The sequence below is a fragment of the Girardinichthys multiradiatus genome, chromosome 12, assembly GCF_021462225.1.
Source record: "Girardinichthys multiradiatus isolate DD_20200921_A chromosome 12, DD_fGirMul_XY1, whole genome shotgun sequence".
NCBI classification, from domain to species: domain Eukaryota; kingdom Metazoa; phylum Chordata; class Actinopteri; order Cyprinodontiformes; family Goodeidae; genus Girardinichthys; species Girardinichthys multiradiatus.
Genome location: NC_061805.1, coordinates 1,516,783 through 1,536,354, shown reverse-complemented (window position 1 = coordinate 1,536,354; position 19,572 = coordinate 1,516,783). Strand labels below are relative to the sequence as shown.

General features: G+C 40.7%; 1 protein-coding gene across 5 annotated transcripts in view; it reads left to right on the top strand.

The window, feature by feature from the left end:
- Window positions 1-16,121, top strand: part of whrnb (whirlin b) — a 106,238-nt gene extending 90,117 nt beyond the window's left edge. For 4 of the 5 annotated variants that reach the window (XM_047381225.1, XM_047381226.1, XM_047381221.1 and 1 more), the window contains 4 exons: window positions 177-885; window positions 2,854-3,029; window positions 5,178-5,309; window positions 11,162-16,121. In XM_047381225.1, coding sequence (XP_047237181.1) covers window positions 177-885; window positions 2,854-3,029; window positions 5,178-5,309; window positions 11,162-11,338 — 1,194 coding nt within the window. In that variant the 3' untranslated portion in view covers window positions 11,339-16,121. The remainder of the gene's footprint in view (window positions 1-176; window positions 886-2,853; window positions 3,030-5,177; window positions 5,310-11,161) is intronic. The other variant, XM_047381222.1, reaches the window with a different exon arrangement.
- Window positions 16,122-19,572: the final 3,451 nt, after the last annotated feature.

Here is a 19,572-nt window from a genome sequence, read left to right as displayed (position 1 = left end):
TTCCTTAAATAATTGGGTTGGGATTTGGTCTAATGTGCAAGTTGAAGGTTTAGATGAAGCTAATATTTTGATAACTCACGAAGCCCCACTGGATCAGAAGAGTCCAACAAATGGATTGTCAAATTGGGGAACTCTTTATTAAAGTTTTTTAATATAATTACCTTTTTCAATGACAGGATGAAATGAAGTCTTCTCCTCCACCCTTCAGAGCTACATCTATCCCGGCCCAAAACATTCTAACCAGGGAAAAAGAGCTCAGCCAGCAGCCTTCAGCCCAGCTGCTGCAGCCCAGTTCCAGCGTGCCCCTCCCTGGGCCCACTCGCCTGCTTCAAGAATGTCTCCAGAAGTCATTTAAATCCCTCCCCATCTGCCAACAGCCCTCCTTAACATCTGCCCAACATGCCTGTGCTGCTACAAAACATCACACCACTCACAATGCTCTCCATCATACCTGCCATAGCACCCCTCACCTCTCTGACTCAGAGCAAGACATCCATCCACATTTTACGCAGCATGTTTACCAGCATGCTGGCCATTACAGCCGACCCAGTTCAGGACACCACACCTGTCCAGGCTTCCTGCACCATCGGGATTCCTCGATATCTGTTAAACCAGAGGCAGCGGTCAAACTCTCTTCTAGGTCAAGCTCCTATGAAAAATCAGCTGTTCTCTTGAAGTCTGCCTCCTCTTCTAAAGCTGCATCTCCAGTGCCATCACCTCATCCATCACCACATCCTTCCCCGTGTCCCTCCCCATGTCCCTCTCACATGATACCTACTGCTCTATCCTGTAGTCCAGACCGGCCCTGCTCACCTGCCCTCACCCATAAAATCATCATAACAGACATGAACCGCCTATCTGCTGACTCCAGGCAACAGCAAAGAGGTATATCACTAGTGCTAGTGTGAGTAAAGTTTTTTGAATCCAAATTGTAATAACAAATGTCATCTCAAGGCCCTTTACAAAGCAATAATCACATCAAGCAATTTATGTAGACAGAATTATATTCAATTATAAACATTCCAGTTCTATAATATTCATAACATGATAAAGTCAAATTCTGCATTCAGAATTCAATCTGGTAAAAGGTTATCTATCTATCTACCTCAGCTGATTGTATAAAATTGTTAACTTTGTAGCCATGAATCATTTTGAGTGAGCATGTGGCAACGGTAGAAAGAACAGATCCTTTTTAACAGAAAGAAACCTCCAGTAGAACCAGGCTCAGTGGGAGCGGCCATCTGCCACGACCGACTGGGGGTTTGAGATGACAGAGCAGACACACATGAAAAAAACACACTAATCCAGGAGCACTTTTCATGTTAAACTTAAAGTATACAGAGCTGGTGGCAGCAGTGGCTCAGTTTGTGGCTTCACTGATGAGAGAATCATATAAGTAGTTCATCCTATGGGATGAAAGTTATTGCTTAAGGCATGGATTTAACCAAATTTGCAATCAAATAGTTTCACCAATTGGAAATATGTGTATTTGCAAAAGTACTGGGTTACTTACCTTTAATTTTAATAACGTCCCATTTCTGATACAAAGACTTTGGCCCACCTTATGCTACTTCAACTCATCTGAGAAGACTATATACAAGGTTTTGGTGTGTGTGTATAGGAATATTTGACCATTCTTCCAGAAAACATTTGTGATGTCAGTTATTGATATTGGACAATAAGAGCTTGTTCATGTCCAACACTTAATGTAATGTAATGTAAGGGCTTGGATGTTGCTGCTTGACCATGGAACCTATTCCACGAATCTCTCTGTGTATTTTTCTTCAGTCAATCTATAGCCACATGAGGTTTTGAAATCTGCAGCTATTGCCTTTGCAATACAACTTTGTAGCATTCCCAATCACTTCCATTTTATTTTATTTAACAGTTGACTGTGAAATATTTAGCAGCAAGGAAAGTTCTTGACTGAACTTATTGCACAGTTGGCATTCTATCATGGTGCCACGCTGGAATTTATGTAGCAACTGAGATTGGCCAATTCTTTCCCAAATGTTTGTTGCAGCACCCTGCATGTCTATATGCTGAGTGCTGTAATATTATTCACCTGTCGCCATGAAAGTGATTGGAACACTTGAATTTAGTGATTAGGTGGGTGTCCCAATACGTTCAGTATCATAGTGTATGTAATAAAGAGAATTGGCCCAAGCACAGACCTTCTGGTACTCCATAAATAATTAATTGTGTAATCTGCTTTAACATATAGACCATATCAGTAGCTAGGTACACTGCATTATTTCAGTAAGTATGCAGTTTTCATCAGCTACCTTTATGTAGGTATAGACTTGAAAAACAAACAAAAATAAACTGGGAACACCATCGAGTGATTTGCCATTTTAATCTTTATGATTTAGGTAGTAGAATAGAGACAGAAAAATAGTGTTGCATGACATGAAAGATCAATCCAGTCCACATCCAACATATAAGCCTTGTAAAACCACATTAAAAAGCTGCATGACTTTTATATTAAAAATGCAGAGCTGAAGGTTTCCAAAAAGGAGTTTTGATTTCATATCTAAATTAGAAATGTAAATTTTCTGTTATTTATTTGACAGAGTAGACAGAAAAAAACAAATGGCCTCAACATGACTGCACTGTTCAATTGTTAGGATTAATAGGAATGTATGAACCTGACTGTTGTGAAGTGCCTTGAGACAACATGTGTTGTGAATTGGCGCTATATAAATAAACTGAATTGAATTGAATTGAACATGCTCACTGCAACTATGTTTAGCTACCTTATTTGGACTCCCCAGCACATCTGTAGATGTTGACATTTGTTGATAATATAGTCTCATAACATGTGTTTTACTCTCCTGATTGTCCCTTCTCTAGGTGCCACCCTGTCTCAGCTGTCAGACAGTGGTCAGACTCTGAGTGAGGACAGTGGTGTCGATATAGCAGATGCAGGAGGCCTTAGTAAGGATGGCAGCCCAAGACCAAGCAAGAATAAACAGGGACATCTGAAACAGCAAGGGGCCCACGTGCCTCCTACAGGGGCCACAAGACAAGTAAGGCCGACTTACAAAGCATGTTCCCGATCCTACAGACGTTTTTGCTGTCATGTCCCCAGGTTCAATGCTCTTTCTATTTACTCAGCAGAAAGGTTGGGCATCAAATCTCAAAACTTGATTGGAGCATTCCGATTCTTGGGGACTTGTTGAAACTTTTAATTTTCGATTCCTAGTTTCAATACCCAGTCCCCTGACCGGAAGAAGAAGCTGCCTAACGCCAATGAAGGAAGTGTGTGCGCAACCATGCACACACTGTGGCGGCAATGGAAAGTGTGGCTTTATTTTTATTTTTTTTTTAAGTTTTTCTGATGGGAAAGTGGGTGGAGAGAGAAAACACATGCAGCAAAGAACCAATATGAACCAATATGGCTGCGTCCAGGACTGTGGCCTCGGAACATGGGTCGCTTGCGCACTTTGACCCTGTCATACTCGTTGTCTTCTGCTTATCCGGGACCGGGTCGCGGGGGCAGCAGACTCAGCAGAGACGCCCTCCTCCAGCTCCTCCAGGGGGAGCCCAAGTTGTTCCCAGGCCAGCCGAGAGACATAGTCCCTCCAGCGTGTCCTGGGCCGTCCCCTGGGCCTCCTCCCGGTGGGACGTGCCTGGAACACCTCCCGAGGAAGGCGTCCAGGAGGCATCCGGTATAGATGCCCGAGCCACCTCAACTGGCTCCTCCCGATGTGGAGGAGCAGCGGCTCTACTCCGAGCCCCTCCTGGATGGCCGAGCTCCTCACCCTATCTCTAAGGGAGTGCCCAGCCACCCTACGGAGGAAGCTTATTTCAGCCGCTTGTATCCGTGATCTCGTTCTTTCGGTCATGACCCAAAGTTCATGGCCATAGGTGAGGGTAGGAACGTAGACCGACCAGTAAATCGAGAGCTTCGCTTTTCGGCTCAGCTCTCTCTTCACCACAACGGACCGGCACAGCGCCCCCATTACTGCAGCAGCCGCGCTGATCCGTCTGTCGATCTCCTGCTCCATTCTTCCCTCACTCGTGAACAAGACCCCGAGATACTTAAACTCCTCCACTTGAGGCAGGAACTCCCCTCCTACTTGAAGAGGACAAGCCATTTTTTCCGGTCAAGAACTGGGAAACCCATTTGGCTTAATTTTAATAAAAGAAATGACCAGTCAGTTCAGTGCAACACTTGCAGTTAGATTATACCATGCAAAGGAGGTTGTATGACCAACATGGTTAAACACCTCCGGATTCATGGTGTAGAAATAACATAGAGCCCTGTCTTTGATGCGTTGCGCTGGCCTTCCTTCGTTGCCTCTTTCTCCAGCTCCGACACTCAGCCTACCACCACACTGCAGTCAGAATCAGGTAATAAAACAATAAAATGCCTCTAATACCAACATTGAGGCAACTAACGAGTCATACTCGACTTATAACGGTGGGTCAACTCAAGCACAAATACCCACCTGACATTATACTATGTATGTTTTTATAGACAAATGACCCGGAACATATGTAAGTATCTGCAGCATCAGACACTGGATATGTGTAAATGTGTTTTCATGAAGTTTTCAGAAATAAAGCTCTGTTTTGAAAGAGTACCCCTGTGAAAAGAATATTCCTAACATTTATATTCCAATTCCATAGGTTTGACATATATATACTGGTTGAAATAGCCCTGTGAGAAATCTATAGTAAAATTCATAAAAAGTAAAAGGTTCATAGAGACGTTCAGAAGATTTCATCCAGAAAAAATCTCTGGTTAACCAGCCCGCTTAAATCATGTAAACCTTTTTGACCCTGCTTCTTTAATGAATCGGAATCACAAATCGCTAGGAACCAGAATCCAAAAAAGGATTTGGAACTCAAATTGTTCAAATTCAAATGATGCCCAACCCTACTCAGCAGCAAACACATTTATAAATGTTCAGCCTTCACAAACAAAACCAAGCAGATAAAATGCTTTAATGAATTATACAATTGATAACAATGATCTTTCATAATGATGAAATACCTCTGTTAGGAGAAGTCCAAAACCTGAAATAATCAAAGTAGAATGAATTGCATCCACTGCTCTCATTTGCTGGAGTATGCAACCAGATTTTTAATGCTGTTAATAAACAATGGTAAACACATGATCCATAACCTCAGAATATCTCCTGCTGACTTCTCTTCACCTTGTGTCGCAGCAGACAAGCTCACCCATTTCAGCACTCAACACTGTCCTGGTACGAGTGGTGAAAAATGCCAACACCTTGGGCATTGCTATAGAGGGAGGAGTGAATACACGACAACCTTTGCCACGGATTGTGACTATTCAGGTAAGACAGCAAAAATAATTGGTACTAGTTAGGAGTTCAAGCCATCATTTTGAACAGCATGTTCTGGTTTAATAAGAAAGACAAAGTTAGGATAATTTAGCAGTACAAAATACTCCCTATCTCTCTTCTTTAGGAAACATTTCTATTATAGGCTGATATTTTTTTTTCAAACATAAATTCCAAGCAGTTTAGAATCATAGATCAGTTTGGCACCATAATATAATCTTACCCTACCCTCCTAGCTGTCACAGGCCCCCAGACGTGTTTTTTTTCCTGTGGCTGTGTGAACAACATGACTCCTTATCAGCCTCTCAAAATGTCACAAAGTTATTCTATCAAGTAGAGCCAAGAAGTCGAATCAGATGCTTGAATCACCTTTGCTATTTTTAATGAGGAGCAACAGCTCTCGTCAAACCAGCCCCTAGATGAAGGAGCTCCTCACCCTCTCCCTAAAGTATGAGTCCAGCCACCCTACAGAGGAAGCTCATTCTACCTTGTATCCACAATCTGGTAACTTCAGAGCTTTCCCTTTAGTTTGGCTACTTCTTTATGACAACAGTCCATATCAGCACTTACTAGTCCAGAGGAAGCACAAATTAATATTTCTGCCTGATGCAATGTTGGGGGTGAGCAATATGACTCATTGTTCTACCGAGCTTTTTGACCCACATGGAAAAACTCTCAGGAGACTAGGAAGGTTTAAGACATTTATTAAGAAGGACCACAATAAGTGTCGGGAACTTTCGGCAGCTCTAGCGGTTCGTCTTCTAAGGAGGGAAAGCAGAAAGGTGAGCTTGGATTCAGAATGGGGACAAATGGTCAGAGTGAGAATTGCTTACGGTTGCAAGCGGACGTGGAGTCCGGGAGAGGAGGTGAGGATCGAACAGGCAGCTCTGAGTTTGGAGGAGATAAGCAGTTCGTTGGAGGGTGGACAGGTTTAGATAGGTGGAGTGCTTGAGGTAGGTCGTAGTCAGCCTGCAATTTGAAAACGTGGAGCTCCAGAGATAAGCTGGACCAGGCTGCACCGGGGAGGTCTCAGGGAGTTAGCCTCAGGAGGCACCTTAGAGGAAGGATCAGAACTTGAGGTTACAAAGGTTTAACACAAAGGTTTTTTAGTCAGGATCGAGATGCGAGGGCTTGAGGTACCACACAGGACGACACTTAGGCATCGAATGATCAGCAACCTGCTCCATAAAAGCTAAAAGTTAACGAGCCTGATAACTCACAGGTGTGTGACGGCAGCAGCGCAGCTCCACCCTCCAACTGAATCTGCTGAAAAAAACCAAAGCAGAAAAAGCACACAGACAGATCCTGACAATGACGATAAATCATGAATGATTAAAACGTGCTGATGAGCCAAAGCAGAGAGATTGTGATAATTCTCTTTGCGGAACATTCTATAGATTGCAGTTATATGCTCCTGCTTAGACACATCAGTTTTGTTTCCCTCCATTTTCACGGCTTCATAAACTACTTATTGGTTAAGGGAATAAATGGTTACTATCAGGATCTGTCTCTTTTAGGTTTTTGTGTTTGTTTACTTTCTCTGCTAAGCCATTTCTTTTTCTGTTCATTCATGTTTAGATTCCTTCTGTTTAGTTTCAGTTACTTGTGTTTAGTTTTGTTCCTTCCTGGGTTCCGGTGTTAGATGTGTTTAGTTATATATCCTGATAAATCTAGTTTCCTCTTGTTTGTGTTTAGTCTGGTCATTGTTTTCTTGTGTTCTGGTTGGCTCCCTGCTCTCCTTGCCCATTTGTGTTAATTGGTCACTCTCCCTCTGTTTCCCTGCATTCCTGGTTACAGCTGTTTTCTATTCTTCCTGATTAGCTCCTCTCCCAGTTCATTGGTTCACACTCCACTTCCCTCAGTATTTAAGTTCTCTGCTTTTCTTTATTCTCCGCCAGATCCTCTGCATTGGTTGCCTGTGCATGTGTTGCCGTAGCTGCTACCTCCCTAGTTCTAATTCTCAGTATTTTGCCTGTCACCCTGCCTATGTATGTAAGTTTTGTCAACTATTATTAAAATCATGTCGACTCACCATGCGGCTCCCGTCCTCCTGCCTGCATTATGGTCCTGCTCAATCACAAACTATGACTGTTACTGGCTACTTTGAATAGTGTGGTAGTAGTATACCGTAGTATTTGTGTAGTTATTATTAAAACAAAATTACAGTTAGAGCCATCTTCAGTTACCTTGCTCTCAAAAAGTATTGCCTTTGCAGAAATCAGCAAAAATACAGTGGCCATAGTTTGTAACCATGACAGAGCAGCAATTGCTCTACTTTGGACATTATAAATACAATAGTAAGACTTTTTCAAGATGTTGTGGCCTCACTATAAGTAGGAGATTATAAGAATCAGCATAGCAATCCTCAGTAAGACTTCTAACAGTGTAGCACTCTTTGAATTTTATGCTTGCAACACATTCCAGTAGCAGTTTGTTGTCAGATTAGCATTGTTTTTCTCAGCTAGATTTGTTTTTCTTTTTGCTATTTAGTTAATAATATCAAATGAGAAGCCTTTGTGTGGTTATATTATAAATATTTTTTTCCTAAAATCTTTAAATTAAGTTTAATTATCCTTGGGTGAACCTAAATAAATTTTAATCCTGAGAAATATACAATTCAATTCAATTCAATTCAAACATACTTTATTAATCCCAAAGGGAAATTAAATGTTGTTATAGCTCATATTATGAAGGTTTCCTCAAAGAGTCGTTGTAGATGCTGATGGCTGTGGGCAGGAAGGATCTCCTTGTAGCGCTCCGTCTTACAGCAGATCTGAAGAAGCCTCTGACTGAAGACACTCTGTTGTTGTAGGACAGTCTCATGAAGAGGATGCTCAGGGTTCTCCATAATATTCTTCATTTTAAGAAGAATATTATGTGACCATTTTCTCACAGTCCTCTTTATTACAGGTTGCCTCTGAACAAGGGGCTTATATTTCAAGCAGAGAAAAACAAGATTGTGATCTGATTTGCCTAGAGGAGGTCTTGCTGTAGAGATGTATGAGTCCTTGACATTTGCATAAAAGAAATCCAATGTTTTGTTTTCTCTGGTAGAGCAGCTGACAAATTGTTGAAATGTTGGAAGTGTAGCAGAGGGTGAAACATGGTTAAAATCATCAGAAATTGCCACAAAAGCATTGTGGTTTTGTGTCTGTAGCTTAGCAACAACTGAGCTGATGGCATCACATGCAGTTCTGGCAACAGCGGAAGGTGGAACGTAAACTGTTGCCAAAATAACACTGTTGAACTCTCTGGGTAAATAATATGGACGAAAACTTACTGCTAACAGTTCAATATCTGGACTGCAGAGATGACACTTCACAGTTACATGTCCTGGATTACACCATCTGTTGTTCACAAGTACTGCCAGTCCACCTCCTTTACATTTGCCGCTCCTCCTTAAATCTCTGTCTGCTCGTATGGTTAAAAAGCCCGGCGGACATCTAAACAAACATCTCCTGATATTTCTTGAACTTTCTGATAGAGATCACTTTGTAGCAAGAAACATATTTGTCTTTCAGACTGATTTTTATAAAGTATGAAACTGATTATGAGACTGATTGGTTTATTACTTGCTCATGTTACACTCTCTTGGGAATTCTAAGCATATATTAAAAAGAATGATCTGGTGAAAGAATGTTTAAGAGGTTTGTTTCAGAGCAAATCAAGTACAAGATACAAGGGATTCAACCTAAGAGTTTAAAATCATTGGTAAATGTACAGGGGGGCTCTTGCTTAAATTAACATTGTACCTCACGCTTTCCTTTTCAGGCTCTGTGAATGGTAAATAAAACAGGTGATGCTTTACAAAAAGGTCAAAGAATAACTTGCAGTAATTTTTTGCCATTCGTTCCTAAGGTTAGAACGCTGTAAAGAACTGGTTTTTAGCAGAAATACTTCAAAAATATATAAGAAATGATGAATGCTGGCAAAAAAAAAATGCAGTGATTCAACTTAGTATTTAAATCCATACTCTTCAGGCATTTACAGGTCCTTCTCAAAATATTAACATATTATGATAAAGTTCATTATTTTCCATAATGTCATGATGAAAATTTAACATTCATATATTTTAGATTCATTCCACACTAACTGAAATATTTCAGGTCTTTTATTGTCTTAATACGGATGATTTTGGCATACAGCTCATGAAAACCCAAAATTCCTATCTCACAAAATTAGCATATCATTAAAAGGGTCTCTAAACGAGCTATGAACCTAATCATCTGAATCAACAAGTTAACTCTAAACACCTGCAAAAGATTCCTGAGGCCTTTAAAACTCCCAGCCTGGTTCATCACTCAAAACCCCAATCATGGGTAAGACTGCCGACCTGACTGCTGTCCAGAAGGCCACTATTGACACCCTCAAGCAAGAGGGTAAGACACAGAAAGACATTTCTGAACGAATAGGCTGTTCACAGAGTGCTGTATCAAGGCACCTCAGTGGGAAGTCTGTGGGAAGGAAAAAGTGTGGCAGAAAACGCTGCACAACGAGAAGAGTTGACCGGACACTGAGGAAGATTGTGGAGAAGGGCCGATTCCAGACCTTGGGGGTCCTGCGGAAGCAGTGGACTGAGTCTGGAGTAGAAACATCCAGAGCCACCGTGCACAGGCGTGTGCAGGAAATGGGCTACAGGTGCCGCATTCCCCAGGTCAAGCCACTTTTGAACCAGAAACAGCGGCAGAAGCACCTGACCTGGGCTACAGAGAAGCAGCACTGGACTGTTGCTCAGTGGTCCAAAGTACTTTTTTTGGATGAAAGCAAATTCTGCATGTCATTCGGAAATCAAGGTGCCAGAGTCTGGACGAAGACTGGGGAGAAGGAAATGCCAAAATGCCAGAAGTCCAGTGTCAAGTACCCACAGTCAGTGATGGTCTGGGGTGCCATGTCAGCTGCTGGTGTTGGTCCACTGTGTTTTATCAAGGGCAGGGTCAATGCAGCTAGCTATCAGGAGATTTTGGAGCCCTTCATGCTTCCATCTGCTGAAAAGCTTTATGGAGATGAATATTTCATTTTTCAGCACGACCTGGCACCTGCTCACAGTGCCAAAACCACTGGTAAATGGTTTACTGACCATGGTATCACTGTGCTCAATTGGCCTGCCAACTCTCCTGACCTGAACCCCATAGAGAATCTGTGGGATATTGTGAAGAGAACGTTGAGAGACTCAAGACCCAACACTCTGGATGAGCTAAAGGCCGCTATCGAAGCATCCTGGGCCTCCATAAGACCTCAGCAGTGCCACAGGCTGATTGCCTCCATGCCACGCCGCATTGAAGCAGTCATTTCTGCCAAAGGATTCCCGACCAAGTATTGAGTGCATAACTGTACATGATTATTTGAAGGTTGACGTTTTTTGTATTAAAAACACTTTTCTTTTATTGGTCGGATGAAATATGCTAATGTTGTGAGGTAGGAATTTTGGGTTTTCATGAGCTGTATGCCAAAATCATCTGTATTAAGACAATAAAAGACCTGAAATATTTCAGTTAGTGTGCAATAAATCTAAAATATATAAATGTTAAATTTTCATCATGACATTATGGAAAATAATTAACTTTATCACAATATGCTAATATTTTGAGAAGGACCTGTATGTGCTGTGACTGCTGCACTGAAAGACCTTTGAAAATCAACTCCCATAATAACTGGTTTCACTGTCTTCTATGGCCTCATAAACATGGCTACAGACTACAGCCAGATGCTAACACATAAATGGAGCAACTTGAAAATATAATCAGTTGAGGGGGCTATTGAAAATATACTCTGACTGTATTAAGTTCTTTGCTACTACACAAGCTGCACTGTAACAGTAGCCAATCTGTTTGTGTCCACATTGACAGAAAGGAGGCTCAGCTCATAACTGTGGCCAGCTGAAGGTTGGTCAGGTCATCCTGGAAGTCAACGGAATTTCCCTGAGAGGAAGGGAGCACAAAGAGGCTGCCCGAATAATTGCTGAAGCCTTCAAGACCAGAGAGAAGGACCACATTGACTTCTTGGTGGCTGAGCCAGGGTTCTAGTAGAAAGACAATCACTCTGTACACTTTAGTTTGAAATGACAATGTTATGCACCATTGAGAACTGTCAATGAACGCCCTCTAATAATTGTCCTTATTTCATTTCAGGGTTATAGATATCACAAAGATGTGTTGGATTTCTGAATTTAACTGCTTTCTATAGAGATTTCCACATGCTAATTAAACAAAAGGAACTTAGATTAATATTTCTTTGCGTCAGACCTTGGTCTAATGTTATTACTTTAGTTTTATAACAAGAAATGTTTTAACTCTTTGAGTGGTTTGTTCAACATTAGGGCAGTCTGGGGAAAAACAATATGTCAAAAAAATAACTTAGGGCCATGTTTGTTAGTTTGCAGAATAAAATCACATCATGCACACCCAGTTGTTTTATTATTTTAGATTTTCTTAACAATCAAGTTAAGGAAAATACCACAAAGCCGAATACAATTTAAAGGAGAACAAAGGAAAAAGCAAAAAAAGAAATTAGCTTCTTTATTAGGTGATGAAAGTTATATAGAGATCATTAATTTGATATAAGTTTTAGTCTCTCAGGAAAGGTTTGTCAACTTTAAATAAAAGGTGACTACTGGAAATGCAAGGCTTTTGTTGACTCTGTTTAAAGACCCAGCTTAGGGCAGTCAGTTGACAGCCAAATATGTTTCACTTCTTTTTTTTTTTTTTCTAAATGTCAGAAAGAAATGTAATGAGTGTGATTTGGCTCCAACTGAAAAAACAACAATCAGATTGAAAACATTAAGAAGGGGAAAGGTTCAGTGGAAATACAAATCATTATTGCTCTAGTGACTATAAGTACACTTTTTAAAACATTTATTCAAATTGCATTCAACTGAAGTTTAATAATACTCTTGTATGTTGCCAGGGAAAGTCTGGAAAAGTCTTTTCCTCATCACAGATTTCTTCAGTTCTTGGTTTTTGTCACACTTAAATTTTTCAGACTCATCAAACAAATTTAATATCAGAAAAATGTGTCCTGAGTAAATAACATTTTCAAATGATGATTTCATTTATTAAGAGAAACGTAAGCTATCTAAATGTGAGCAAACTAATGATCTGCCATTCTTATTCTACTGGAGACTAGAACTTATAGTTCTATGAATTACAGCAAGCCATCCAGTTTCAAAAGCAGCAAAGCAACCCCAGTCCATCAGACTTTCAACACCATGTATGATGGTCTTTTTTTAATGTTGTGTAAGTTTTGTTCCAGATGTAACATGACACAAACCTTTCCAAAGTTCCACGTTTGCCTCATCAATCCAAAGAATATTTCTCCAAAAGTATTTGGAGACCATTAGGACCATTGTCCTGTGAATGGTCTAATTCAGATGAGTCAATGACTGCAAAGCGTCCTTGTCAAGAGGCTGTAAAACAAGCCCTTATTATCAGCCTTCTCCACCTCTGTCCTTGAAATCTGGTATGAGGTCCTTGGCCTGATATGTTGATTTTAGTTATGAACTGAAAATGGTGCTTTTCATTATAGCCAAACATCTCTAATTTGGTCTCACTGGTTTAGAGGACATAGTTCATTTAAGTCTTAAATCACATTGACATTTTTTTTAAAGACAAGAGACTTCTCCTGGCAAACCTTTTAAACAAGCTATACGTCAATCGCCCATCACAAGACAAAATAGTGACACAGGACAAACAACCATGCACCTACACACTCATACATAAGAGCAATTTAGAGAGACTGATTTACCTAACACTTGTGTTTTTGGACTGTGGGAGGAAGCCAGAGTACCCAGAGAGAACCCATGCATGCACAGGGAGAACATGCAAACTCCATGCAGAAAGAACCCAGGCAGGGATTTGAACCCACGATCTTCTTGCAGGGCAATAGTGCTACCAGCTGTGTCACCATGCAGCCCCCTTTTTAAATAAGCCAGACTTTTTTACTGTTTTACCCATTGTTCTGCCATGAACTTTAACTTTTAACGTGCTAACTGAGGCCTATATAGTCTAAGTATTTCTTGGGTTTTTGTAATTTCTCCTTGCATTGAACATTCTGACACTAGATTTGACACTGGGGATATTCCTAACTTAGTTTCTTCCACTTCTGAATGATATTTCTGCCTGTAGAATGATTTACTTCATTGTTTGAATATGGCCATATAACCTTTATCAAATGCATGGGCAGCAACAGCAGCTCCTCTAAAAACATTGTTGATGTCTCTCCTCCCAGCAAATCTGCAGTTATAGAGACAGTCATACTTGAAGTTAATCAGCAATATTTTAATAGCAGCACTTGGCTGTTTATTTTCAAAGTTCTCTGGAAGTAGCAACAGCTTCCCATGACAGTTGTGACATTAACAGAGATATTCTTTGTCCCATTGCTGTTTAATCTGCTTTTTGCGTCCATTTCTGATAATTTTCTTATTTAAATAGTAGAGATTTATATTTGTATTACTAGTTTTAAAATAATATTGCACTGGTTTACTGTTGGGGAATGTCACAGACTTTAAGAAATATGTGTCCCAACATTTATTTGGCCAATACAACTTAAGGTGGATGAAGGAACAACTCAGACTCTGTAAATGACACAGAGCATTCTAACAAGTAATACTCAACACAATTATACTGAGATGAGTGACAGTGAATACTACGGAGCCCGCAAAGGGAAATGGCGGGATTTTTTTTTTTTTTTGTGTGTGTCCACGCAATACTTTTTGCATTCTCACGCAATAGTCTTTGCTTTCCTACACAATTGTCTTTGCGTTATCTCGCAATACTTTGTGGGATAGTTTCCAAACCAGACAACTGGAAAAATGGAACAGACCAGTTTTTGAGATTTATTGAGTTTTATTTTGAAATAAGCCTTAAATAAAAGGATATTAAATCACACTTAAAGACAGTTATAATCCACAAGCTGTCAGACTACTGAACTCTGGATAATAAGCCACATTTGTGACACTTTATTAGCTTAATGCTGCTGCACGATGTGTACTTTTTTTATTGCACGCCATTAGTGGTTTTGTTTTTATAGTGAGTTGCACAACTTTTGCGAGGGAACACAAAGGTATTGCGTGGTAATGCAAAAAGTGTTGCGAGTGCAAAATAAAAAAATCCCCCCATGTCCCCTCGCAGGCTTCATAGCATTTTATTTAAGGCTGATTTCAAAGTAAAACTCAATAAATCTCAAAAACGTGTGTTTGTTCAGTTTTTGCAGTTGTCTGGTTTGGAAACTATCCCACAAAATATTGCGAGATAACGCAAAGACAATTGCGTGGGAACGCAAAAAGTATTGCATAGGGACGCAAAGGAAAACAAAAATTCCCCATGTCCCTTCATGTAGGATACAAATGTGAAATAATGAACAGCTGCTAAAAATACAGTAAACACAGAAAACATCGTATTAAACTCAGGAACCGACATGACCAAAAAACAAGTTTGCAAAAGAAATAAAACTCTTAAACTCATATATATATAATGTCACAGAGTATGAGCAAAAACAGACTATAGTCAAAACAGCTGAACAATTCCAATCAACATAAATGAAACATGTCATCACAGCTTCAAGCTTATGTGCATTTAGGAAAGTGAAGGATCCTCCACTGAGTAAGAGGTGAATGATTTCTAGGTCAGAGGAGAAATGAGAACTCAAGAAAGCAAAACTTAGCATAATAATAAGCATTCATGTCTGTTCGCTTCTAGGAGTTCACACATTTGCAATTAAATGTAGGAACACATTTACCACAAGTTGTCTCCTAGAGCATTTTATTAACATGTTCGGCTATTTTAATGAGTACCAAGAAAAAAATACTTTATTATTGTTTTTTTAGGTTTAGGATTTTATGTTATGGCCTGAAACCTCCATGTCTTTAATGAATTTCATTAGACTGAAAGAACCTTGTGTAACATTCAACCCCCTGGCAAACATATTGAATCCTTACATCTGGAGGATATTAAGACATCTGTTTTACTGTGTTGCAAAGGGAAAAAAAAAATTACAGATGACCTTCAATAAGGTCAACCAATACAGATGGCTGTGAGATGTTGGTTGTTCCCAGTCAACTGTGTCTGAAATTGGCATTAAATGTATATTATTATTATCTTTTACAACACTTGATCCGATTTAATTTTGTTTTTAATTATGAGAATATAACTTAACTTTGTTTCAGATATATTTTACAAACCCAGAATTGTTTGCTGGTAAATGAAACAGTTTTGTATGACGTGTACGTATGGGTTGTAGGATCATTCTCAGAGCTGTTTGAATCACCAGAATTGCTGCATTATGGAAGAGGGTGGTGAAGGTTTACAGGGCAAAAATACATTGAATTTACAGTAAGACAATAAACATAGGAGTCAGAACAGAAATGTTATATGTATTTCAAAGTTAAACATATTTAAGAGTTCAACTTTTAAATACAGGCGGCGGCTTCTTTGCATCACAAGCTGCCTGTGGCAATAACCCGTTAAAATGCAACCCAGCCAGGTGACAATAAATCAGAATAAATAGTATTAAATTATATTTTAGGATTTGTCTGTTTTTGTGATTATATTTTTGATGTAGTCCAGCTACAGTCACATAGAGATGATTACTAAAAAACGTTTTGAATTTTATTTAAAAATTGTTTTTAAGTTAGGCAAGATTCAGATTCACATCTGAAGTGTTGCTTTGGTTGACGTGCCCTTTCAATGATGTGTAATATATATATATATATATATACAGTGATATATACTATATATACAGTACAGAAAAGGCTACACGTAGGTTTATAAAAGTGTATTTACAAAAAATAATAAAAATGTTGTTGAACCATTACTTACCATCTCTGTGCCAGTCCCTGCATGTTTCTCTTTGACATCACACTGCAGCGGTTTGATGCAAATCAAAGGTCAAATAACTGATCCTTGTTATTACTGAATTACCTTGCGTAAAAGTGCACAAAAAGAGTTTATCAGGACACAATAAAGTTTCTGGTATCCTAAAATCTCACAATCGTTCTATGTTGCATAATTGGCTTTGGTTTTCTGTTCTCTTCTGTTCTGCTGGTCAGTGATAACTACAACAGAGTTGTCTTTTCACTTAAAAACATGATAACAATGGCACCTCATTGCTAAGAACAGAGATTTTAGTTTTAAGTTGTCCATCCTAAAGGACAGCATCTGTCTTCTTTCTGACCATGGTTTGAACAGGGATTTCACACTAATAGATCTTTCATTTCTATACCATTCAAGCCTGTTTATGCATGGCCTTCATGTATAGAGGGCTGCTTCAACCAAAGAGACGATACCTTATCAGGCAGACACTTGTGGTGGACTGTACTAGCTGAAGAGTGTGGTTAGAATTGTGTGCTTGTCCCTTTATTGTTATGTCCATGGCCTAATGGAACATGAATAAGCTTAAGAGGCTGATAAGGCCATTGATATTGATTATGCCATATCTAAAAGGGCTTTAGGGGATAATTTTAAAGTGCCAACATAAATCAGCTTCTTTTTATGCTTACAAAATGACTTGTCAGGATTCACACAGGGAACTCATTAAGATCCATAGTTCACAGTGAGAAAAAAATCATATCACTTCTCATCTAATTCCATTCATGATAAGCTCTTGATTGTATTCAGATTGTGTGAATATTGTAACAGAAAGTTTGAACGCCTTGCTTTCAAACTACACTCACTGACCACTTTATTAGGTCTACCTGTTCAATTGCTTGTTAGCACAGAGAGTCAGCCAATCCAATGTCAACAACTGCATTTAGACATGTGGATGTGGTATAGTTGACTTCCTAAAGTCCAAAGTGAGCATCAGATAGAGGATTTAAATGTGACATGCTTGATGGTGCCAGATGGGCTGAAATTAGTATTTCAGAAACTGCTGATTTACTGAGAATGGTCTTCTTGCCTTGTGTCAACAGTTCAGGTGGGTGGTGGTGGTGTAATGGTGTTGAAGATATTTTCCAGGCACACTTTGGGCCCCTTAGCTCCAGCTGAGGATTGTTTAGACGCCACAGCCTACCTGAGAATTGCTGCTGAACATGTCCATCCCTGATGGTCCCCTCATTGTGGAAGACATCCTGCATTATTCCTGTTTGAAAACTTACATATTTACTTCCATATTGTTTCTCTCCAAAAATCTGACCTTTCCCTGCAATCTGAAAAAATTCTGGTGTAGGTTCATTCGTATTATACCTTTTAAACTAACAAGCTAAACATCTGAATGTTGCAATGAGGTTCAAGAAATTCATAAAACAGCATCCTAGTAACCTTTTTTTTTAACCTAAATTTAACTCAAAACTCCAAAGGGAACAGTGCTATCGCTCATCCTCTTCACCTGCTACACCATTGACTTTAAGTACAACTCAGATTCATGTTACATGCAGAAATTGTCTGATGACATGTATCAGAATGTGACAGTGGCTCAGGTGGTAGGAGTTCCTCTGGGTAGTGGTTGCCGGTTTGAACCCCTACTCCATCTGTCTCAGTTGTTGTGTCCTTGGGCAAGACACTTCACCCTCCTTGCCTGGTGGTCCTTGGTGGTCAGAGGGCCCGGTAGATAGTGCCAATTGTGTGGCAGCCCCAGTTCTGTCAGTCTGCCCCAGAGCAGCTGTGGCTACGATGTAGCTAACTACTAGCTGCCTTACCATCAAATTGCGCAAATTGTAGTTACAAAAATAAATTCCCTAAATGGAAACAGGCCAATTTCGAAAAAAAATCTCCCATTTTTCAATGAGGTAATTTTTTGGCTGTATCGAAATTACTTGTAGAGTAGACAAAGAAGATAGGAAGTAGTAGGAGGATGATGTGAACAACATATTCACATGTGATTTTAATTCATACTCGTAACCGTACTCGTACTCATACTTTTACAGACACCTCCTCCAGCTCCTCCGGGGGTAGCCCAAGGCGTTCCCAATCCAGCCAAGAGACATAGTCCGGTATAGATGCCCGAGCCACCTCAACTGGCTCCTCCCGATGTGGAGGAGCAGCAGCTCTACTCCGAGCTCCTCCCGGATGGCTGAGCTCCTCACCCTATCTCTAAGGGAGTGCCCGTCCACCCTAAGGAGGAAGCTCATTTCAGCCGCTTGTATCCGGATCTTGTTCTTTCGGGCATGACCCAAAGTTCATGGCCATAGGTGAGGGTAGGAACGTAGACCAACCGGTAAATCGAGAGCTTTGCTTTTCGGCTCAGCTCTCTCTTCACCACAACGGACTGGCACAGCGTCCCCATTACTGCAGCAGCCGCACCGATCCGTCTGTCAATCTCCCGATCCATTCTCCCCTCACTCGTGAACAAGACCCCAAGGTACTGAACTCCTCCAATTAATCCAGGAACTCCCATTAAACCGGAAGAGGACAAGCCATTTTTTTCCGGTCGAGTACCATGGCCTCGAACTTGGAGGAGCTTATCTTCATCCCAGCAGCTTCACACTCAGCTGCAAACTGACCCAGTGCATGCTATAAGTACCTGCTAGAGGCGGCCAGCAAGACCAAATCATCTGTTAAAAGAAAAGATGAAATCCACTGTTCCCCAAACCAGACCCCCTCCGGCCCTTGGCTGTGCCTAGAAATCCTGTCCATAAAAGTTATGAACAGGACCGGTGACAAAGGGCAGCCCTGCCGGAGTCCAACATACACCGGGAACAGGTCCGGATTAGTGCTGGTAATGCGGACCAAACTCCTGCTCCACTTCTACAGAGACCAGATAGCCCCTAAAAAAGGGCCCCAACTCCGTACTCCTGGAGCGTTTGGAACTCCCAAACGGCACCATTCACAGTCGAATGGAATTGTTGGAACACACCCTCCAGTCACCCTTCTTATGAAGGGGGGCCACCACCCCAGTCTGCCAGTCCAGATGTTGAAGAGGTGTGTCAACCATGACTGCCCCACAACATCCAGAGACTTGAGGTACTCAGGGCGGGTCTCATCAACCCCAAAGCCCTGCCACTGTGGAACTTTTTAACCACCTTGGTGACTTCATCTTGGGTCATGAAAGAGTCCAACCCCGAGTCCCCAGCTTCTGCTTCCACCAGGGAATGTGTGACGGCAGGATTGAGGAGATCCTCGAAGTACTTCCACCGCCCAATAATGTCCCCAGTCGAGGTCAGCAGCTCCCCACCCCCACTGTAAACAGTGTTGGTGAAGCACTGCTTCCCCCTCCTAAGGCGTTTTACCAGAATCGCTTCAAGGCCAACTGGTAGTCCTTCTTCATGGCCTCACCGAACTCCTCCCAGGATCAAGTTGTTGCCTCTGCCACAGCCCGGGCTGCAGCC